The sequence below is a fragment of the Pseudozyma flocculosa genome (genome assembly GCF_000417875.1).
Source record: "Pseudozyma flocculosa PF-1 unplaced genomic scaffold scaffold00012, whole genome shotgun sequence".
Classification (NCBI taxonomy): Eukaryota; Fungi; Basidiomycota; class Ustilaginomycetes; order Ustilaginales; family Ustilaginaceae; genus Pseudozyma; species Pseudozyma flocculosa.
Window position 1 is genome coordinate 63,500 of NW_006920880.1, and position 22,160 is coordinate 85,659.

General features: G+C 65.9%; 7 protein-coding genes across 7 annotated transcripts; 5 read left to right on the forward strand and 2 right to left on the reverse strand.

Annotated features, from left to right (window-relative positions):
• Nucleotides 1–1,165: 1,165 nt before the first annotated feature.
• On the reverse strand, nt 1,166–1,939 carry PFL1_03772 (uncharacterized protein; the record flags this gene model as incomplete). Its single annotated transcript, XM_007881296.1, has 4 exons — nt 1,166–1,336; nt 1,503–1,603; nt 1,750–1,831; nt 1,937–1,939. 4 exons carry the CDS (start codon nt 1,937–1,939, stop codon nt 1,166–1,168), a joined length of 357 nt encoding a protein of 118 aa, XP_007879487.1.
• Nucleotides 1,940–3,040: 1,101 nt separating this feature from the next.
• PFL1_03773 (uncharacterized protein) lies at nt 3,041–7,138 on the forward strand (the record flags this gene model as incomplete). The annotated part of the gene is made up of 3 exons (XM_007881297.1): nt 3,041–6,022; nt 6,160–6,507; nt 6,632–7,138. The coding sequence occupies 3 exons, from the start codon at nt 3,041–3,043 to the stop codon at nt 7,136–7,138; spliced, it is 3,837 nt and encodes a 1,278-aa protein (XP_007879488.1).
• A 521-nt stretch (nt 7,139–7,659) lies between these two features.
• On the forward strand, nt 7,660–9,421 carry PFL1_03774 (uncharacterized protein; the record flags this gene model as incomplete). Its single annotated transcript, XM_007881298.1, has 5 exons — nt 7,660–7,674; nt 7,792–7,981; nt 8,125–8,597; nt 8,716–9,091; nt 9,231–9,421. 5 exons carry the CDS (start codon nt 7,660–7,662, stop codon nt 9,419–9,421), a joined length of 1,245 nt encoding a protein of 414 aa, XP_007879489.1.
• Nucleotides 9,422–9,525: 104 nt separating this feature from the next.
• Nucleotides 9,526–11,335, reverse strand: PFL1_03775 (uncharacterized protein; the record flags this gene model as incomplete). Its single annotated transcript, XM_007881299.1, has 2 exons — nt 9,526–10,615; nt 10,734–11,335. 2 exons carry the CDS (start codon nt 11,333–11,335, stop codon nt 9,526–9,528), a joined length of 1,692 nt encoding a protein of 563 aa, XP_007879490.1.
• Nucleotides 11,336–15,872: 4,537 nt separating this feature from the next.
• PFL1_03776 (uncharacterized protein) lies at nt 15,873–17,423 on the forward strand (the record flags this gene model as incomplete). The annotated part of the gene is made up of 1 exon (XM_007881300.1): nt 15,873–17,423. The coding sequence occupies one exon, from the start codon at nt 15,873–15,875 to the stop codon at nt 17,421–17,423; it is 1,551 nt and encodes a 516-aa protein (XP_007879491.1).
• Nucleotides 17,424–19,273: 1,850 nt separating this feature from the next.
• Nucleotides 19,274–20,164, forward strand: PFL1_03777 (uncharacterized protein; the record flags this gene model as incomplete). The annotated part of the gene is made up of 4 exons (XM_007881301.1): nt 19,274–19,276; nt 19,408–19,422; nt 19,551–19,855; nt 20,002–20,164. The coding sequence occupies 4 exons, from the start codon at nt 19,274–19,276 to the stop codon at nt 20,162–20,164; spliced, it is 486 nt and encodes a 161-aa protein (XP_007879492.1).
• Nucleotides 20,165–20,276: 112 nt separating this feature from the next.
• Nucleotides 20,277–20,767, forward strand: PFL1_03778 (uncharacterized protein; the record flags this gene model as incomplete). The annotated part of the gene is made up of 2 exons (XM_007881302.1): nt 20,277–20,325; nt 20,391–20,767. The coding sequence occupies 2 exons, from the start codon at nt 20,277–20,279 to the stop codon at nt 20,765–20,767; spliced, it is 426 nt and encodes a 141-aa protein (XP_007879493.1).
• Nucleotides 20,768–22,160: the final 1,393 nt, after the last annotated feature.

Below are 22,160 nucleotides of genomic sequence, written 5' to 3' on the forward strand. Positions count from 1 at the left end.
CGTTGGCCGAGACGGGCTGCCCGCCTGATGGAGCCCTGTTGGGTCTCGAGGCGAGCTCTACGTGGGTGCGCTCTAGCTAGTCAGGCTCGATGAGCGTTGTGCGGGGGTCGAGGCTAGACTGTGTCGACACGGCTGAATCTGTCCGCTGTGATGGTGAAATGGCGCTGGCTCTAGGGGCGACGGGCAGCAGACGATGATGCCGATGGCGGGCAGTTAAGCAGTAATGGCTGGCTGGGATGGGGACCAAGACGGGGCGGGACGAGGGTGACGACAGGACGGTGGAGATTGCGAGGAAGACTGAAGCCAGGTCGACAGCGAGACCAACACCTGAGCCAGAGCCATGGGCCAGCCAGGTCAGGTCAGGCCAGGTCGGGCCCTAGCCTCTGAGCTGCGCCTGCCTGCCTGCCTGCCTGCAGTAGTGTTAACCACTCGGGACGCGCGCGCGAGCGTGGGCCTCCTTCCTGCACGGCAGGCCAGGCCTCCGAGGGGGCCCATGCACCATGCCGTATTGGCAGGCCCAGCCCACCTGCAGGCCTCTCGCGACCACCAGCTCCTTGGCCAGCTGCACCCGTCCATCCGTCTTGCTTGTACGGCTCGCACCGCTGCACACGGCAGCCAACGGGCGCGCCAATATGGCTCAGCACCCGAGCACCGACGACCGCTTCACGGGCGCCCGGCCAGGCAGCCGCCAGACTTTGGCGCCGAGCTTCGGCCTCGAGCATCACCTCGAGCCAGCCAGCCATCTTCGATGCAGCCACCCCGTCGGCGCAGCGCCTCGAGGCAGGCAGGGAGCAGACCTTCTTGAGACGAGCCCCAAGAGCCTCGATCCGGCAACGACATAGCCACGCGCGCGCCTTCACATCAATATCAATCGCAAAAACAGCGAGGGTGGAAAAGCCGTATCGGATCCAGCCTGGAACGAGGTGCCGTCGAGCGGGTTCACCTCCGACTCTCTGCAGCGGTTAGCGGGGGCGAGTCGGAGCCTCTCTCGGCCCGGACAGCGGCATTGGTAGTGGACGATAGAGAGGCCGCAGTGCGGATGGCTAGGAGCGAAAGCATTCGGGATGGAAGGCTAAGAGGGTGGTGCCGTCTGGCTGGTCGTCGTGTGGCTCGCTCGCTCAGGCGGGCCAAGGCCGGGCGATCCTCGGGTGCGGTTGGGCGTCCCTCACGCCTTCTGCAGGTTGCGGTGGAGATCTGCCTTGACGTCAATGATCCGATCCAGCAGCTTCTTGACCACGGCCTCTTGGTTGGACTTGTACGCCGACTCGAGCTCCTTGATCTTGTCCTCAGTCTCCTTGTCCACGGCCGTCTGCGAGCTCGACTGCGACCCTTCGTACTGGATGGCGTGCACGGGCAAGAGTCAAGGCAGGTGGCAGGGAGTAGACGACGTCAGCACAGAGATGCGGGCCGGGCTACTTTGGCCTTGCTGACGTCGCGCGACGACTGGTGGACCAACTCCTCCTTGTGCGGGCGATGCGAGGCCGAGATGCGCCACTACTCACCTCCTTCTTGTAGTTCTGGAACTCGGTCTCCTTCTTGGACTTGAGGTCGTCAATCTCCTTTGCCGCCTCGCTCCTGGCGTCCTTGAGCTTCTGAGTGCGGTCTGGCGTTGTTTGTCGCGAGACAGCCGGGGAGGGGCGTGGATCCACGGCGAGTCAGATAGGCCGCTTCCGTCATGTCGGGGCAGGGGATGGGCCGGAAAAAGCGATCTTCGGGTGAAGGAGGCAAGACCATCGCGGCGCGACTCACAGGTCCTGGCCTTCTGAACAATCTTTGCGGCCTCCTTTTCAGCCTCGAGGAGCGTCTGGATGCCTTGTGACTGCTGTGCGGCCTGTTGCGGTCAGGGTGCCAGAGCGAAGGAGCATGGCGAGGCAAGACAAGGGTCAGCAAGGAATCATCAGGGCTGGGCTGCGGGGCGACAGTGTTTGCGACGCACCATGTTTGCGGCTGTGTTCGGTGCGAGGGCGGTGCGTGAGTCGAAGTTCAAGGCAAGGCTGAGTCCAGAAGGGATGCAGGTGTGGCGCGAGGGAAGAGAGAGAGGCGATGAGAGGCGTGGTTGTTGGAGTCGAGAGCCGTGGTGAGGAGAGGTGACGGGATGGGATGGGTGTGGGTGGCAGCTTGGCTCTGGCTTGGATGAGCGGTGGCCCCTGTCGAGCTGCCCAGCTCCACGCACGGGCTCGCAGCCGCCCTGCCCTGGCCTGGCCTGGCCGTCTCTCTCTCTATGACCTGTCTGGCGTCAGCCAAAGGCCAAGGCGGCGGGACCTGCCTGGCCCAGAGAGAGAGGCAGGTGCCTCGTGCGCCGGTGGGGCCCTCGGTCTGATCGCGCATCGAGTCTCATTCAAAACGAAGAGTGGATCTCCTTTTGCACGCCTCTGTAGTGGCAATCAAGGGCACCAGCGTCCCTTTTGATTTGGATGCGCAGCCCGGCCCTCGAGAGGCTGGGCTGGACTGGGCTGGGCTGGGCTGGGCCGCTCGCGTGCGCTGCTGCAAAAGGAAGGCAGGCAGGCAGGCTGGCTTGAAGGGTTGCGCCGAACGACACCAGCCCCAGCAGCCAAAGGGCACCTCGCCGACAGCTTGGCTTCTTCTCACCTCTCTCCGCTCGCCATCCTATTCCACCCCTCACCAACCCAGCCTGCTCTGCGCCCCCGCTCACACCTTACCTCACCAGATCCATGCCGCCTCAGCTCGGCGCCGCTCTCGACTGACCCGGATTCGGACTTGCACCAGTCGGCCAATCTCGAGCAGACGCGCCGCCGGCCTCGGTTCCACCATCCTCGTGCCATTCCCGACCGCCCCGTCTTCCGCTGGTACATCATCGCTCCCAACTGCTCGACGGCGAGACCACCGGGCAACGACTTCGCTCGGAGGACTCTTCTCCTCGCCCCTCTGCAGAGAGGACGCCTTCGCTTCTGCTGGCATCGAGACAGAACGTCGGCCGTCACCCTCTCCACCTCGCCGGCCCGCCCGGACAACGAGCAGAGGCCTCCTGCCCTAGACCTCACCCGACCCGGACGGCGGACGGCCATACGCACCATCCGGCATGGCTTCTCCATCCTCGACCGATGCCCTTGGCCTGCTTAGCGCCGCCCTCTCGGCCAGGACACCCGACGCAGAGTCCAAGGCGCTCTCGGAGCTCTACTCGGTCCTCAAGTCGCAGCCAGGAAACATACCCATCCTTTTGCCCAGCCTAGTCGGCCTCCTCTCGCGCGCCGGACCCTCTCTCAAGAGCTGGATCGCCGAAGTCATCGACCTCACCTTCTGCCGACCCATCCTCTCGCCCGACGCAAAGCATGCGCTCTCGGTCCACCTCCCCGAAGCGCTCCTCACGCTCCTCCGCGAGGGAGACCGAAAGCTCTCCAAGATCGCCGTACAGACCTTTGCCAGCGCCTACCCCTCCCTCTTCCGCATCGCATGCCAGGACCGCTCCAAACAGGCGCTCTGGAAGTCGACCGAGGCTGTGCGCGCCCAGGTCGTCCGACTGTTTGACAGCGGCAGCCCGGGCGTGCGCATCGCCGCCATCAAGTGCTTCCAGCGCATCATTCAGGTCCATAGCCGCGGCGCAGGCGATCCGCGCGCCTCGCAGGCCAAGGCCGACGCCAACCTGTCGCTGGTGCCTCCGTGGCACGCCTACATCAGCGTCGGCCAGCTCGAGGAGGAGGGCAACCGCCTGCTCAAGCAGATCGTCACCCTCGTCTTTACCAGCTCGTCGCCGGACCTGGTGATGGCCACCCTCAACGCCATGGCGGCGCTCGCAAAGACCCGGCCGCAGCTGTCCAACATCGTGCTCGAGGCGCTCGCCAGCTGGACGCCCGCGGCACTCGCATCGCTCTCGCACACCCAGGTACGCAACGTCGAAAAGACGGTCAGGATCCTCTACTTTCACTTCCTCCGCAACAACCTCGCCGGAGCCCACTCGGCCGCCCTGCAAAAGGCGCTGCAGACGCAGAAGAAGAGGATGGAGGATGCCGCTCGCGAGTACATTGAGCGCAAGGAGGCCGAGGCCAAGCGGAAGCGCGACACAATCGCCGACGAGCTCAACCAGTCAAAGCGGATCAAGACCGAGCTCGGCGCCAGCTTCGCCCAGCCCGGCAGCGTTCAGGCCGTGGGCGGCGCAGAGGCGTTCCGCGACGCCTCGGTCCGGGGCAATGGCGATGCGACGGCCAACCCGCTGGCCTCGTTCGACGTCACGACGCTGCCCGTGCCTCTCGTCGTCGAGCTCATCATCGCTCAGATGCAGGCACTGACCGATGTCGACCTGCAGGCAGCAATCGCCCGGATCCGCGACAATCTCGGGGCGGGAGGCTTCCCCCAGATCAACACGGGCCCGGGCCCAGCCCCAGGTCCACCACCACCTCCCCCACCACAGCAGCAGCAGCAGCAGCAGCAGCAGCATCCACGACCGCCGGGCGCTCCGCCACCGCCGCCACCGTCGCACATGTTCGGGACAGCTCCGCAGCCGACGCAGATCAAGACCGAGACGGGCCTGGCCTCCGATGTGGGTCCGGGCCTGGACCAGCAGGACGAGGCAGAGGAGGAAGCGGTTGTGCAGGATCCGCTGAAGATGGACGTCGGCGAGGACGAGGAGCTGGCCGACCTAGTGTCGCCGCCGCGGTCACCGGAGGCAGAAGCGCAAGACGAGCAGGACATCGACGACATGGCGCTGGTGGCACTCGACAACTTTGTGCTTGCGCCGCCAGAGTACCTGACGCCGCAGGAGTCTGACCTGCTGATCAAGGATGCCGTGGCCAAGATCCGCGACATCGGCCACGAAGCCTCGCTGGCGGGCGTCGTAGCAAAGGCGGATGGCGGCGGCGCCGGTCGCGGCACCGAGATGCAGAATGCGCTGTGGGCCACGCTGATTGTGAGGCTGGCCACTCGCGGCCTGGCGGAGCAGACGTCCGAAGGCGCGGACGCCGAGGCGAGCCCGTCGGGTTCAGAGCAGCGCCAGCTCGACCTGTCTGGCAAGACGCTCACCTCGCACGCCGACGCCATCCGCGCCATGATGCTCGACTTCATCCATGGCGACTTTGCAAACCGCGTCGGGTTCGCCATCTCGTGGTTGGCCGAAGAGTGGCACTGCGACCGGATCCGACGGCGCCGGGGCCAGCCGGAGCAATATTCGCGCTGGTTGGAGCGCATCATGGACGTTTGGGTGCCTCAGATCGACGGCAAGGACCGGTCGCTGGCGGCGTTCCTATCGGACCTGCCAGAGATTCCGCGCTCGGTGATCGACAAGGTGGCCAAGCTGTGCCGGGACAAGAACCGGATGGCGACCGGCATGTCGACCTTGCAAGACATCTGGCTGACGCGGCCCCCGGTGCGCAAAGAGGCGGGCGACCGGCTGCTGCAGATGACCCGCTCGCCCGACAAGACGATGCGGGCGCGCGCCATCATCTCGGCCAAGCAGAGCTCCGGCCAAAGCGTGGCGCTCGAAGCCGCCGTCCTCGCATTCGCACGAGACTCTCTCGACGTGCTGAAGGCGGCGCCGCCGCCCACGGCGCCAGGGTCGGACTCGGCGACAGGCGACAAGGCCAACGACGCCCAGAACGGTGTCGACGCTACCGCACCGACGGTGCAGGAAGCAGGCAAAGGAACAGGGCCCGAAAAGGACGGCGAGAAAGAGGGGCCGGCGGCGGACGACGAGGAGGCGGCCGCGCCCGGTTATCCCCAGGACGGCGACGACGTGCTACGCTTCGTCGAGCTGCCGCTGTCGTTGTGCACCAAGGTGCCCGACATGCTGGACGAGATCTTTGCAGCGTACCCCAAGATGCCGATGTTTATCCAGGTGGCCATCCACAAGCACATTGTCAACCTGATCCGGGCGCTCGGCCCCAACAATGCGCGGCTGCTGACGCTGCTGCGCAACTTTCCGGAGGGCGCCGATTCGCTGGCGCTGTGCATCTTCAAAATTCTCACCGAAAAGAGCCGGACACCGGCGCTCGTGTCGCTGGTCAAGGAGCTGGTCGACGAGCGCGACGTAGACCCGCGCTTCCTCGTGCCCATCATGCCCGACCTGGACAAAGTGAGTCGGCGTCGGCCGCCCCCCCCCTCCCCCCCCCAAAAAATATGGTTCGGAGGCTTCGGGCCGCCTGCCTCGCTTTGCACTGCACTGCACTGCACAGCACGCTGACGCATTCCGTCATCTCCCCGTCCTCGCAGAACGAGATCATGAAGAAGCTGCCAAAGGTGGTCACGATCCTGTCGAGCAAGGCGCCCGAGGACCGCGCGCTGGTCAAGTCGGTGTTCCAGTCGATTGTCACGACGCCGCCCCAGGGCTTTGGCAGCGTTTCAACCAACCTGCCGCGCGTGCGGCAGACGGAGCTGCTGACGCCCGTCGAGCTCATGGGCCTGTTGCACCGCTCCGAAAAGGAAATCGGGCTCAAGAACACGGGTGCCGCCATCCAGATCTGCTTCTCGATGACCGACGTCTTCCGCAGCGAGGTGCTCGGCGCCGTGCTCAACCAGATCCTCGAGGAGCCCACCCTGCCCGTCATCTTTATGCGCACCGTGAGTGCGGGCCTGCTTGCGGCCACGTCTGCGGGGCTTTGGTGGTGGTCCGAACGACGTCTGACTCCCCTTTCTCCCCTGCGCTTGTTTTCATATCACGACTCTCCCGGGCTCTCCTCTGCAGGTCATCCTGGCCGTGTCGACGTACAAGTCGCTGAGCGGCTACGTGAGCAAGAATCTCCTCTCGCGGCTGATTACAAAGAAGATCTGGCAGAACCCGCCGCTGTGGGACGGCTTCATCATCTGCGCCAAGCTGACGGCGCCGTCGAGCTTCGGCGCGCTGATCCAGCTGCCAAAGGAGCAGCTGCGCGAGGTCGTGGGGCGGCAGCCGGAGCTCAAGACGGGCCTCAAAGAGTACCTCACCAAAAAGGCCGGCGGCAACCGCGCCAGGCTGACGGCCTTTATGGATCTGCTCGGCGGCGACGATGCCCCCACAGCAGCAGCAGCAGCAGCAGCAGAGGGGGGTGCCGCCACGGCGGCGACGCCAGAGGCCGCCGCGACAACTTCCAATGCCAGCCCGAGCGCCGCGGCGACCCCGACGCCGACACCGGCGCCGGCGGCTGCCAACGAAGGCTCTGCGCCACCACCACCGCCGTCGCCGGCAGTGCCGTCGACGACTTTCGAGGCGTAACATGAGACCTCGGCGGAATGCCGCTTTCATCCCCCTCCCGCTCCCCTGCACAATCTCATCTGGCGCCCGCTCGTTTGTCGACGCCGTTCGTCAGTGTTATGCCTGTACCGTTACATCGCACCTTGGCCAGGTCTCTGTGTGCATCCCCGCAGCCAATCCGCACCGTATAACTAGCCAGATTGGAGAGGGCCGAAATCGGAGAGGCAACCTCCGGATAAGACGTCGTGCCTGTGCGTGCACGGGCCTGGCCATAGCTATATATCCCCGAGGCGGGGCGCGCGGCTTCCGGCTGAAAAGATGGAGCCGCTGCCGGTCCTGCATGGGCTGCCGCGCCCCGGGGCCCAGGCCGGAAAAGAGGAAGTGCGGGGAAGCCCTCGCCCGTGTGGCCAGCGACGCCTTCCTGTCCGCTCGCCACCACCATTACCGCCACCGCCACCGCCACCGCCACCGCCACTGCCACTCCACCATCGCCGCCTACCTTCGCCTGTTCCCACCGAATCCAGCACGCTCCCATTCCAACCATGTCGGATCCAAAGGTGAGTCGGGCACTGCACATGCCAGCCCGTCTCTGCCGTCGCAGCCCGCGCTAACCCCGCACGGGCCGAAATCCCCCTCCTACCTGGCACGGTCTTGCACGCACACGACTCGCACAGTCCGGATTTCTGCGCGAAATCTACATCGGCGGTCTGACGGGCCAGCGCCCGCAGACGACGGACCTCAAGCTGCTCGAGCAGCAGGCGCGGGAAAAGCTCAGCCCGGAAGCCTACGCCTACGTCGCGGGCAGCGCCTCGACCGAGACGACGGCGCGCGCCAACCTCGCCGAGTTTGAAAAGTGGGCCATCGGTACGTGCCCCGACCCCTCAAAGTCAACCGCGATGGCTCGTTGAGATGGAAGCGGGCGGACAGGCGGACGGACAGACGGACGGACGAGCGACTGACGCGTTCGCCTCCTTGTGTCCTGCTTCGACTGCCTCGCGGCTGGCCAGTCCCTCGGATGCTCCGCTCGACGACCCTGGCCGACTTTACCTCGCCCACGCGCCTCTTTGGCCGCGACTACCCGACGCCGCTCATCATCGCGCCCATGGGCGTCCAGGCGCAGCTGCACCCACAGGCCGACATCGCCACCGCCTCTGCCGCCGCCGAGCTCCAGATCCCCTACACGCACTCGTCTGCCGCCTCGCGGCCGCTCGAGGCCGTCTACGAGCAGGCACGCTTCGAGGAAAACGAGTCCGACGCCTGGTTCCAGCTCTACTGGCCCACCGACGACGAGCTGACCGAGAGCCTGCTGAAGCGCGCCAAGAAGGCCGGCTACCGCGTCCTCGTCGTTACCCTCGACACCTGGCAGCTCGGATGGAGGCCGCGCGACCTCGACCAGGCCTACAACCCCTTTCTCACCGGCGAGGGCGTCGCAAACGTCTTTTCGGACCCCGTCTTCGTGGAAAAGTACTGCGATGGCAAGGTGAGAAGAAGGTGTGCGGCAGGAGATGGTTCGTTTGGCAGTTGCTCGCTCATCTGGTCTGGTCTGACTGACATCGAACCCCATGTGGTCCGCCTTGGTCCGCCTCGGCTTTCGGCAGTCGCCCCTCGCTCCCACGGCGACGAAAGACGACATCACGTCAGCGTCGGTGGCCGCCATCTCGCAGCTCTCGCCGGGCGTCTCGCGCTCCTGGTCCGAGCTGGCGCTGCTGCGCAAGCTGTGGGGCGACGGGCCCATCGTCCTCAAGGGCATCCAGTCGGTTCCGGACGCCGCCCGCGCCATCCAGGCGGGCATGGACGGCGTGTGGGTCTCGAACCACGGCGGCCGGCAGGTCGATGGCGCAGTCGCGTCGCTGCGCCAGCTCCACTCCATCTCGGAGTACGTGCGCGGCATCGAGGTCGAAGAGGGCAAGGAGAGACCCACCGTCATCTTTGACAGCGGGGTTCGCACCGGCGCCAACGTCATGGTCGCGCTGTGTGAGTGTCGTCCTCGGTCCCCGCTCCACCCCCATCCCTTCGCTGCCTCCGCACTGTGGCGACGCCAGCTTATGCTTTCTTTTCCACCGTCCCTCGCCATGCCCATCGCGACGACGTCCTGCTCCGCGCCCGAACGCAGGCCTCGGCGCGGACGCCGTCGCCGTCGGACGACCCTGGGCGTGGGGACTGGCCGTCAACGGCCAAGAGGGCGTCACGTCGGTGCTCAAGACGATCCTGGCCGACTTTGAGCTCAACAGCGCCCTGGCGGGGTTCCAGAGCTCGACGCAGTTCTCCAAGGCCGCCCTGGTCCGTACCGACGCGCCGCTCTAGAGACGTCAGCGCACAGACTTGGCCTCGCCTCGCCTCGGTGCCTTTGCTCCGTTTGCTCTCCACGCGCCCTGTCCGCGGGGACGACTGGAAGGATTAACCATGTTTCACAGCGCCAGCGCGCGTCCGATGCGGAAGAGGATCTTTTCGCACCCCCACTGCGACGTGGCAGTGACGCCGACGGGCCAGCCGTCGTCCTCTGCCTCGCCGACGGGCAGGCTGATGGCCGGTAGCCCTGCCAGGCTGGCGGGGACGGTAAGGACGTCCTGGACGTACGACGAGAGGATCCTGTCCTGCCTCTCTTGGGCCGTCCCCGCCCTCGGCCCGAATCCGAGGGCCGATGCGAGGGTAGGTGCGGTATCGACAGCCGAGGGGTGGAGGAGCACATCGACGCCGTCCTTGTCCTTGTCCGCCGACAACGGCGAGGCCGCAACGCCGTGCCCGAGGACGCTGGGGATGCGCAGCGACGTGGCAAAGTCGCGCTGGATCTCGCGCCGGATGCGACCGGCCTGGAGAAAGTAGTTGTCAAACTTGTCCGCCGACAGCGCATACGTGCCCAGCAGGATGCGCCGCTGCACCTCGGCGCCGAAGCCTTGGCTGCGCGTTCGCGCGTACGGATGCTGCTGCTCCTGCTGCGGCGATTGACCTTCGACAGCGGAGGCGCGGTATCCGTACTCGACGCCGTCGTAGCGCGCCAGGTTGCTGCTGGCCTCGGCCGACGAGATGACGTAGTAGGCGCTCAGGGCGTAGGGCGTGGTGGGGAGGCTGACCGAGACGATGTGGGCGCCCTGCTCGCGCAGCCTGTGCACGGCGGCACGGAAGGGTGCCAGGACGCGCGGGTGCAGCTCGCGCGGGAAGTACTCACGCGGGATGCCGATGCGCAGGCCCTCGACGACCCCGCCTCCGTTTGTCGTCGAGGACGAGGCGACGTCGAGGGCTGCAGCGACGGCACCCTCGGCGCGTCTTCGGGCGCTTGCGTCGACGCAGGTCGGGTCGCGCGCGTCCGGGGCGGAGAGTACGTCGAATGCGGCCTCGACGTCGTCGATGCCGCTGCCCAACACGCCGACCGTGTCGAGGCTGTCGGCGTACGAGACCAGACCCCAACGGCTGACGAGGCCGTACGAGGGCTTGAGCCCGACCACTCCGCAGTAGGCGGCGGGGAGTCGGATCGAACCGCCCGTGTCGGTGCCGATGGCTCTGTCCGAACGAGGAGTTGGTGTGAAGCGCAGTCGCGGTGGGGCGTGGCTGGAGATGAGAGTGCGGTTCGGGGGGTCGGAGAGCAGGGCAGGCAGGCAAGCACGACAGACAGACTCACATTCTCGCCAGCCCAGCCTTGACAGCCGCCGCCGAGCCTCCAGAACTGCCACCCGCCACCCTCTCGCGTTCGAGATCCCACGCCGCCGCCGCCGCCGGCTCGGGTCGCGGTGCGGCATCGCGGACCGCCTTGGCCGGGTTGCGCACGGGGCCGTGGAACGAGTGCACGTTTTCGGAGCCCATGCCGAACTCGTCGCAGTTGGTCTTTGCGGCGATGGTGGCGCCCGCGTTGCGGAGGCGGTGGACGCACGCGGCGTCAAAGGTGGACGCGTAGTCGCTCAGCATGCGGCTGGAGCACGTCGTCGCGGCGCCGAGCACGCAGATGTTTTCCTTGACCGCCACGTCCCACCCGGCCAGCGGGCGGCCGTCTCGAGGCGTGCGGGCGGCATCGCCCGCAGAGGCGGTGGTGGGAAGGCGGGAGGTGATGCAGTTGTATGGGTCGAATGGTCCGTCGCTGAGATGGGGTGGTGATGCCGCTGATGCCGCCGCCGTTGCCGATGTCAATGCAGAGGAGGTGGTGGACGCGGTGCGAGAGGAGCTCGCGAGGCGTGATGGCGGTCTGGACCTTGAGCCCGCGCCTGCGACCATGAGCGAGGCCGTCATCCGCGCCGAGGCGGTGGCGGAGCGTATGGTCGTGTGAGGCATCGGTGAATCGCCGTGGCCCCAAGGGGTGATATAGGGTGTTGGTCGAGAGACAGATGGAGCCCTTCGACATCAAACCTTCTTCTTCATGTTCGGCCCGCGGCCGCCGGAGCAGCCCGACGGGTCAATGTGGAGAAGAAGGGACCGCCTCGGAGCCGAGCTTCGTCCTGGCGTGCCCCTTTTGCCGCCATTTTGCAGGCAAATTTCCGCACGCTTTTCCCAGCGCCCACGCCACCGTCGAGCACACCTGACGACTTCCCTCTTTCCACCCCCGCCGCCATACCAGTCGCGGCAAGCAGAGAAACGGGCCGCCACAGAGCTGCTTGCGACGCCCAGCCAGGTCGACTCGATCTCCGCTCCTTGTCGTCTTCCAGACCTTGTGCCCTGCCATCAAAGCTCCGCTAGGTCATGCACCGTCTCGACCTGGATATTAGGGCTAGGCACGCTGGCCGAGGCCGTGGGAAGCAGGACGGAGCGGGCGTTGGTGGCGACCTCCTCGAACCAACATCCACGAGCCAGTCCTCCATCTTCGCGCGGCGAGGCTACGGTAGCCCGCAATCTTCCTATACCGGTACGGTACCGAGCCTTCCTGCCTGCCCATTCCGGCCTCGGGCGCTGGTGGCAGACACCCGGCCTGCTGATCCGCTGCAGGGACCTCGAGCGCACGCCGGCAGAACCTGTTTGCCGAGAATTCTCCTCGATGGTCACGGCCAAGCACCACCACCAGCTCCGCCTGGCCAGGCCTGCCCTGTCGGTACCGCCGGCTGGCCTGCCATTCCATACCGCAAGTAGCCGCCTGCCTCGCCATGCCACGCCACGCCACGCCTTGGCACTGGTCAACCCCACCAGTCCTTGCCCTCTTCGCCGACATGGCATCGCCTGTCTCAGCTGTCGAAGCACAGAGGAGACCTCTGGCGCGATACAGTGAAGCAGGCCAGGCCCGCCCCGCTGTCCTCTGCTGCCATCGCCATCGATCCGGGCCGAACAGACTCTGCCCTGTCCCCTGACCGCCTGGCATCGACATGCCGAGCGCCGACCCGACTCACCTCTCTTTCAGACAGCAAGCCGCTCCCAGCTAGCCATCGCTTCCGTGCAGATCGGAGATCCTCGCATTCCCTATAGCGCCGCTGCCGCCGCCGCCGTCGCCAGGCCGCATGAAGCCGGCCGCGAGCTCAGATGCCAGACGCCAGACCCGCACGCTTGCCCGAAGGCTAACTACTCTAACCCTGACACTGACTGCACCCTCTGGCCACGCACTCGTGGTGAAAAAGCTTGCTGGAGCTTCTTGACCCGCCGATGTCGAGCGAGAAAGAGCAAAGGCCGGTCCCCTCTCTATAGGCGAAACGCGGCCGCCTCTACCACTCTCATCGACTCTGGACATCGGATTGCCGCCTCGTCATTCAAGCTCTCCAGTCGGGAGGTCAGCTGCATCGAGGGTCAGGTCCGTGTGAGTACCGCACCTGCTGACTTTGCTCCCCTCTTGCACTCGACTCGATGCAGTCGACATGCAACACGGCTGGAGTTGGGCCTGCAATGTCGATCGCTACGGAACAATCACAAACAGGTCGGCGTGCGGCCGTTGTACCGTACCATACTCCCTACCGCGCGGCAAAGTGTCCGCCGGGGAGCCTACGGCTCCGGCACCTGCCGGTGTCCCGTGCCGTCCGCATAGATAGGTCGGCCTTTGAGCTGAAACAGCAGGCCTGGATACCGGTATCGACGCTAGCGTACTAAACCCAAGACCGTGCCTGCCGCGGCCAGCAGGGCGACCCGACTTCGGCCCCGAGCAGAGACGAACGTCGAGGAAGCCACACCCACGTCCACGTCTGCCCTCGCTCGACAGGCGACTCCATGTGATCTGGGCAGGTTGTAGGGGCCTTCCACCTCGGCAAGGGCTCTCTGGCCGCTCCGCGAGCATCGAGATCCCTCGACTCTGCTCGAAGAAAGCAGCCTCCTCCGACGCCAAGCTGCGCTGGGCTCGATCGGCCCTCGTCTCTGTCCGCCACGTCAGCGACCGGAACGGAATCACAGGTGGAGCCCGCCACGATCTTGGCGGACCTTCTTCACCGGGTCGCAGAGCAAACGCTAGCGCCAGCGCTACGAGTCCCCTGTCCTGGAATGGGTGAGAAGTGGCGATGGCGAGTGCGCCACGGCCCACGATGCTCTCACACTCCCCCGGCCCCCGCTCCGTTCGATCGCGAGTCGGAAAAGGTGACAACACGATCAGCCAGGAGAAGAGCCTGCTTGGCGCATCGACAGCCTTCTTCCTCTGCTAGTGAGCATGATCAAAGAGGCGGCCTCCGACCGAGGATAGACGCCGCACGCCGGTGTCTAGGTGCCGGAGCCGGAAGAAGAAGCCAACATGGACTTGGTCGGCCGACCTGCCTTTGCCTATCCTCAGAGGTTGAAAGGAGAACAATGGCGAACGATTGGAGGGTACAGCAGGCTGCGAGGGTGAGTGAGGACCGGTGCACGCCGACTGGCGAACAGGCGCGGTTGTCGCGTTCCGCCGCAATCGAGAAGCAGGCAGCCCACACCCAGGCAGCATGGCTCATCGTCCGTCGCCATCGTGGCCGCCTGCCTTGCCGGACCAAAGTTTTGCCAACCTCTGTGCCATGCCACCGGTCGAGAGGCCCCCGGTGACTTCTTTTTTCCTTGAAGGCTTCGGCCTTGTTTGTCTGTTTGCTGGCGGCGTTCGGCACAGTCAGGCCTGAGTGAGAGCATCTGTAAGATCAGGTGGAGGGTACGCCACACACACACACGAGGTGGAGGAGGAGTCTCCTTTGCTTGGTTGCCGAATAAGTACTGTAGGTTTGCGGTGGCGAGGCGGCGGTGGAGAGGCAGGCCTGGCGGGCTGACACGACGATGTGGTGCGAGGCGGCGCGAGGCGGTCAGAGCCAGACGAGCTGACGTGGTGCTCGCTCGCTGGCGCTGGCGAGCCAAGTCGCGCCAGGGCCAGCAGGTCCATCGGAACATTTTCAGACCCCGCTTGCGGTCGGCGCCGCTGTCGATGCGGCCAAGCTGCAGGTGGCGGGGGCAGGGCAGGGGTAGGGCGGGCAGGGCAGGCCTGGCCGGGCGGCTGAACGGAGCAGCGCTTGCTTGCTTGCTTGCTAAGGATCCGGCAAGCAAGCAGCGCGCGGCAGGCAGGGGAGATCTCAGACACGCGGAGGCAGGTCCCGCGGCCAGCCAGCGCCGCCTGCCGGTCTGCGTTGCGCCCGCGACCCACCGGACGGCTTCTGGTCGCCTTGCCGCGACCATCGGGCCCGCTGCGGCCGCAAGCGCCCTCTGCCCGTTGGCGCGCCGGCCTTTGGACATCGAAGCTGGCAGGCGAGCCAGCGCGCGAGTCAGGCCTGGCGGCTCTGCCCATCGCCCGCGGCCGCTGCGCAGAGTGGCACGCAGACGAGCGATCCCCGGGGAACGACTCGGCCTGCCTCCATGTATGCCGCTTCTTTGCTTCCTCTGCCCATCCGCCTGCAAACGTGCCTGCCTGGCTTGCCCCCTGGTTTTTGCCACCCGGTCCATCGCCTTCAAGCCATTTTCAACAAAACCACGGCGGCCCCCGGCCACTGCTCGCCCTTCTGCCCCCCCTTTACGCCCTCGAGCACCCCTCACCCACCCACACGCACAGAGCACCCCTCCCTTCATTGCCCTCGCTCAGCCTTATCGCACCATCCTGCCTTCTCACCACCACCCGACCATCGCGACCACTTGACAGTTCCGTCACCCTTATCCTCGCCGTCACCTCGTTTGCACCCGCCTACGTCGACCCATCCACCTCTTCCACCCCAATCCCCCTCTCTTCGCACCCAATCCACCCGACTCTGCCACCTGCAGCAGCCAGTCAGCACACACACCGCATCGCACTTGGAAGCATACTAGCTTTCACTGCACTGCGGACGACCACGTCCACTTTCCCCGAGGCGCTCCTCGCGCTTCCCGCAGTCGCCGCCCCTCTTCAAGGGCGCGCGGCATAGCGCGGTCCAGTCCACACCACCGGCTGTCCACGACCGCCGCAGCCACTTCCATCGTGTTGGCCTCAACCCGGGCTTAGCTTCTCGCATACCCCCACCCGGGTCACCACCCTCATCGACCTCTAACCCCGCTCCAGCGTCCATAAGCGTCGTCCCGTAGGCTACGACCCCGACCTGAGCATCTGCCTCTTCAAAGCGCACCACTCTGCGCGTCCACCCCATCATCTCGCACCACTCTGCGACTCTCCATCACTCTCAACGCGATCCCCCGCACACATACACCGCTCACCGCACCCGCAGCTACGCACCTTCAACCATCGCCAGCCGACCCTTGGTCGTCTATTCCATCAAATCGACCCCATATCTTACCTTCGAGCGACTCGACTCGATCACCTCAATCGACGGCCCCACAACTCTTGCCGCCGCCTGCACCGCACCGCACTTACCCTGCCGTGCAGCCTCCCCCGAACATCGAACCTCTTCCCTCGATCCTCACCCGCTGTGCGGATCCAAGCTTCAACCTGCCCATGTCTTTTGGAAACGTCAAGGGAGCCGTCACCCACGCCAAGGGAAGCCGGACGCTCTCGCCGACCTCCGCCGCCCAGCCGTCGACCAACTCGCTCCGCATCCTCCTCGTCGACGACAACCAAATCAACCTCTCGGTCCTCAGCACTCTGCTCAAGCGCCGCTTTGGGCATGTCCTCGCCAGCTCCCCCGTCGCGCTCGACAGCGGCCTGAAGGCGCTCCAGCTGCTGCGCACCGAGGTGTTTGACCTCGTCTTCATGGACATCGAGATGCCCTACCTCGACGGTGTCGAGTGCGCCCGCCGCATCCGCGCCGGCGAGGACGGCGTGCTGGAGGCCAACCGCGACGCCCACATTGTCGCCGTCACCACCAACATCGGCGACGAGCCCGAGGCCCTCTACCGCTCTGTCGGCATGGACGGCATGATTGGCAAACCGGTCCGCTTCGACCAGTTCCAGCAGTACCTGTGCCCGCTCGCCATCCAGGCGCAGGAGGCTCGCACCACCATCGCACCCGTGTGGATCGGCGACAAGGACGTCATGCCGCCGCTACCGCCCGTTGGCGCACGCCCTCGCCTCTTCTTCAAGCCCAGCGTGGTGCCCGGCGCGCCCATCCCCAAGATGAGCCGACTCGATTCGCAGGAGGGTGTCCTGGGCGACAGCTTTGCCGAGATGCTCAAGGCGCAGACGCGCGCCTCGCTGCGCGACCGCCGCGCCATGTTCCTCGCCCGGACTGGCACCGTGACCGAGCCTCGCCGGTCCTCGTTCAACGAGCGCCGCGAGCAGCTGGCCCGGCAGACGATCCGCGAGATCGCCACCAGTCCCGAGCGCAACGAGCTCACGTTCCAGGCGCTCATCGACCAGGAGGCCATGGCGCCCCACTCGTCGGCCTCGAGCGCCAGCGGCCGGTCGTGCTCGTTCAACGCACGCCCGGCCGTCTATCACCGCTTCAGCTCGCCCGCCTATCTCCTCGATGCGTCGCCGGTCGCCAAGCTCAAGACAGACCCCGCCGCTCGCTCGACGCCCAACCTGGTCCGCACGACGCGGAGCCCGACGCGGCCCGGCATCCGCCCGCTGGTCGGGTCGACGTCGTCCAAGTCTCAGAGCCGGCAGTCGGACGAGGCCAGCCCCTACAGCTCTGAGACGTCGAGCCGGCTCGGCGGCAGCAGCCTCTTTTCGGGCCTGTCGCAGCTACGCAGGCTGAGCGACGATGGCACCGCCTCTTCGTCGCTGACCACGCCGCAGTCGTCGCCCAGGGAGACGGAGCGCTTCTTTTCGCCCGAGGAGCTTGGCGATGCCGTCTTTAGCCCGTGCGAGGACGACCTGCACTCGGTCTTTCTGCGGGTCCCCTCTTCGGACCTGGACCTGCTGCCCCTCAAGCATCGGCGCGACGAGCTGATCCTTGGCAGCGAAAACGCAGGTGTCGACAGCGCCGACGCTGCTGCCGCCGCCGCGATCAACCGCCTTGCCCTGGTCGAGGCGAAGGGTCACGGCATGCCTTGCTCGATGGCCGACCCCCGGTCACCGGTCCCGACCACCTGTGCCAGCTGGTAGGTGATGAGCCGACGGTCGAGCTCATCAGCCTCCCAGACTTCCCACCAATCGACATCCAGGTACGAGCGTCATACCCTCCGCCAGAGGTTGCGACGCCTTCATACCCACTTCCCAGCCTCTCTTCCCGCCTCTTGATCAACACCGGCCTGAGTCCGAGCCGGAAGCCACGCCTCCGGACCCCGCCCTTCTACCACCCCGCCGCACGGCATCTCCAGCCCAAGGAACGACCCGCCGCTTGCCAGCCACTCTCTCACCGATATACACGCTTTTACGACGAGCTGCCAACCAGCCAACTGCTTCTTTTTGGGTCGATTCGCCGTCACCGTTTCCTTGTCTCATCCGGGCACTCCTTCGTCAATTCTGCTTCTCTGTCGCATCTATCCTTGGGCTCATTGTTTTATTCCGGATCCACACTTTCCGCGCCGGCCTCTCTGGCTCTCCGTCTTCCTTGCTCTCTTGCTCGGCCCTCCTGCTCTCGTATCTTCATTCTGGTCCTCTGCTCGCCATCGGGTCTCTTTCGGTCTCTGGTCCTATCTCGTCATCGTCTCGTTGGGTATCTAGGTCTTTCCTCGTCAATCTCTCTTGTTGTTCGTCTTCCTGCCATCACCACCACCCCCTCCTCACCTCATGTGGACGACATCATGCATAGGCCCATAGTGCTGCCTCCTTCAAGAAAAATCCAATACCCATCACGATTGCTTCTTTCCATCCTCCCGCCCGTCTTGTGCTGCGAGATCGATCGGTGGCGAGGAAGAGGGAAATGGCCGGGGCCGCAGGTCAGGGGGCGTAGGTAGGTGCGTCGCTCAGTCGCCGCTGGCCCTGGACCGTAGCGGCATCAACGCGGCCCGACCGACCGAACCGCCCCCTATCCGCCTGTTCGCGATCAGATACCGAGTGGCTGAAGAAAGGGCGAGCGGGACTGGCCAGACCGGGCCAGGCGAGACGGGGCCCGGTCAGTGACGCGTCCTGTGGAATAGGGGGCCGCCCACTGCTCCTGTCTCAGCCCATCGCCAGCCCCGCCTCTGCCCATCGAGGGGTTTGTTCCGACCCTTGACGAAGGGCTCGCTAGGCTCCATCAACAGCGCAGCGCTGCCACCGTGATTCGGATCGCCCGCCCCACGATCGGCGCGGGCAAAGAGGGACGGTCGTCGGATGGCGGGCAGGGCATGGCATGGCATGGTCGAGGCGGCGCCAAACCGGGTGGGCAAGCTCGGATCCGAAGAGCGGGAGTGGTGGCGCGGGGGGTCGGGTGCGACGACCGAGGTGGTCCGTGGGCCATTATTGCGCAGGGGCCCTGCTTGCCTGCCCTGCCTAGGCAAGGCGCGCGGGCAAGCAGGGGCGACCTCCTGGGCGGAAATTCCAGGCAGAGTAAGAGTGGGCGGGCGCGCCAAACACACAGCAGGCGGTCGTCGCTGGTTCCAGCGAACAGGCCAGGCCAGCGGTCGGGCCTGAGTCAAACACAAGCAAGCAGCGCAGGCAGGCGGGCAGCTCACCACCGAGGTGCGCGCGGAGGCCAGGCCCCAGGGCGAGGCAGCAGAGAGGGGGATCGAGCCACGCCAGACGCCCGCACGCACGCACACAGTCCAGCCAGCCAGCCAGCCCAACCGGGCAGAGGGCAGGCAGCACAGCACGGCAACCCCTGGCCTGGCTTGCGTCTGGACGCAGCCATCACCCTCGCTCACCATCGCCAACACCATCACCATCATCCTCCCCTCTCTCGGAACACGACCGCACGACGACCACGTCTCGGAACCCTGATACGACCCATCGCACACGGACACTCGTCAACACCCTCCCCCCTTCACCGATAGAAAGCCGTACAGCCGAATCTTCCTCGCTCGCCCTTCATCATGGTGGGTCCCGGGGGTGCTTGCCTCTTGCTTCCTTGAGAGCCAAGTTGGAGGGACAGGCTGCTGACTTGTCCTCTTTCTTGTACTTGTCCTTCGGCTCGGGCTTCGACGACGCCCTCCTTTCCGACTCGCAGGACCGCATCAAGGAGGTGAGCGCTCGACATCCAGTCATGTCTGTTTGATCGGACCGCCTGTCGGTCGTGCTGCTGACCTCAATCTGCGCCGCCTCTCTGGCTTCCCCGCCTCTGCTGCCGCCTCTGCTGCACGGCGACGACAGAAACTCAACTCGCTGCGCCTCGAGGCCGACAGCGCGCTGGAGCGTGCCGAGGCCGCCGAGGCCAAGGCCAAGCGGCTGGAGCAGGACCTGCTGACCAAGGAGCAGGAGGTGGCCAGCCTGCAGCACAAGCTCAGCATCACCGAGCAGGACCTCGACAAGACAGAGGCCAAGCTCAACGAGCACAAGGCCAGCCGAGACGAGGAGGAGAGCAGCCGCACCAACGCCGACAGCATGCAGCGCAAGATTGCCCTGCTCGAGGAGGAGCTCGACAACGCCGAAAAGAACCTCCGCGAGACGACCGAGAAGTGAGTCTCGCCCGACCGCTCGTTGCGCGATCCGATTCCTGGCCCAGGCCAGGCGCATGCTGCGCCTCCCTGTTCCTAGAGAATGGCAACGCTGACTTCTCCCTTCCCCAACCCTTCATTGTCTCCTCCCCTTGCGACCCTGTCAGGCTCCGACAGGTCGACGTCAAGGCGGAGCACTTTGAGCGCCAGGTCCAGCGCATCGAGCAGGAGCGGGACGCGTGGGAGAAGAAGTACGAGGACGCCGAGGCAAAGTACCGAGCCTCGAAGGCGGAGCTCGAGGAGGTCGTCCTCCAGATGGAGAGCCTCTAGGTCGCAGACCGAGTGCCGGGCGAGAGAGGAGCAGAATCTGCCAAAGCCGGAGAGGGCCGCGATCGGTCGTCAGCGGCTGCAGCGGCAGCAGCAGAAGAAGACGAAGAAGAGGATGCGGAGGAGGGGGAGGGACGAACACGAGGGTCGGGACTATCGACAGAGTACGTGGCGGCGGCGGCGACGACGACGACAAAGGCAACGTCGACAGCAGCAGCAGCAGAGGCAGAGAAGGGTAACGAGGTCATCCAGCACGACAGCGCCGACGATGAGTGGCAGGACACGGACGGCGACGACGACGAGGACCTGTTTGAGGACTCGTTTGACTTCCTCGGCCACTCGGGTGCCGAGTCCGAGTCCGACGACGACGACGGCGACGGCAACGACAACATGCTCGATTCCAGGAGCGGCGACGGCGGCCAGAAAGCGGCCGGGGCGAGCAGGCCCACGCGCTACGTGGAGCTGCCGGCTTTGCTGACGATCCTTGTGGCGTACTGGTCGCAGGTCTGGATGGCCTTTTGGCGATCCAAGAGCGCGCCAATCCCGGTCCCCAGGCCGACGACGCCGCCGCCTCCGCCATCGCGCCAGAGGCACGCCTACCCTTGACCTCGTTTCGCCGGCTCGGCTGGCCTCATCTCGACTCGCCTGGTCTGCTGCCGCCCGCCCGCCCGCTGGCTGTCCTGTCCCGCCCCGACTCGTCTCCACCCGCCCTTTGCCCGATCCTCTCGTCCGCTTGGCTCGTTGCTGCGTCGCATCTGGCCGGCTCTCTCCGCTCCTTTTTGATTTGCCTGGAACTCGGTCGTCTCGACGCTGGCCTCGGACCGCAGGCAGGAGAAGGGACGAGCTGGCGGGGGTTGATTGGCCAGCCCGCTCCTCACCTCGCCCTTGCCATTGTCCTTTGCCCAGAAGCCCATTACCATCCCCCCTCCCTTTCCCCCCCCGTTCTCGATCAGCCAGCCGAATGTCATCCACACTTTGAGAGATCGCCGGCTGGCCCCGTCGTGCGTGCGTGTCTGCGCTGTGAAGCATGGACGTGCGTTTTAGGTTCGGGTCCAGAGCGGCGAGCAGGCCAGCCTTCTGGCCGGGTTGGTGGCACGTGACTGCCGTCTGGGTTTTTGGCTGGCCAGGCTGGCCCAGGCGAGTCGGGCATTTGGGGGTTGGGCCTGCCAGACGCGCCTCGCCTTGGGCCCCGCTGGACCTGGCAGGCCTGCGAGTCGGGGCGCGTGTGTTTTTGTGTTGGTTGGGGGTTGGGCGTGGGCTTGGCTGGCCGACGGGCAGGCTGGCTGGCTTGCCTGCCCGCGCTGCCCTGCTCGCCAGCTGACCACCCTTCTCCACCTCACCTTGCCTCGGTCCACTCCATCCATCCACCACCCCCTCGCCTCGGGTTGCTCTTCGCCACCTACTTCTCGACACGGCACAACTGCAACGTCACAACCGACACAGCCGCCGACACCGTACAACAGCCCTCCCGGATTGGCTTTTGTCCTAGAGCGAGACGCTCCCACCTCGACAATCGACCCCCGGTACACGCTGCAAGTCCCGCGACACGGCCGCACACGCTAGCCACCGCTCCGTAGCGACGGCTTTGCACCTATCCTCGACCTCGTTCGTGAAGCACAGCCTCTCTCCGCAACTGACTTGGCCGCATCCCCGGGGCAATGGAAAACGTAGGTAGACAATCCTGGCGGGTCCGTCTGCCCTCCGCCTTGTTGCGCCGACCAGCACCCTGACGCCTCACCCGTTCTCGCGCATGACCTCATCTTTCCCCCCTCATCGACCCACTCGCGCAAACCAGATCCCACCGGCCTTCACCCCTGCACGAAAGAAGACCGCCATGTCCAGCATCCCAGTGCCGCAGACGGCAAAGCGGCCTCGGACCGGCCCTTCTTCAATCTCGGCCCCGTCTGCCGCCGCCGGTCCTTCGCGCCTCCGCGAACCGGGCACCAGGGCGGCATCCGCCTCGCGCGTCGGGGGTCTAGCATCATCCATGGGGGCCAGC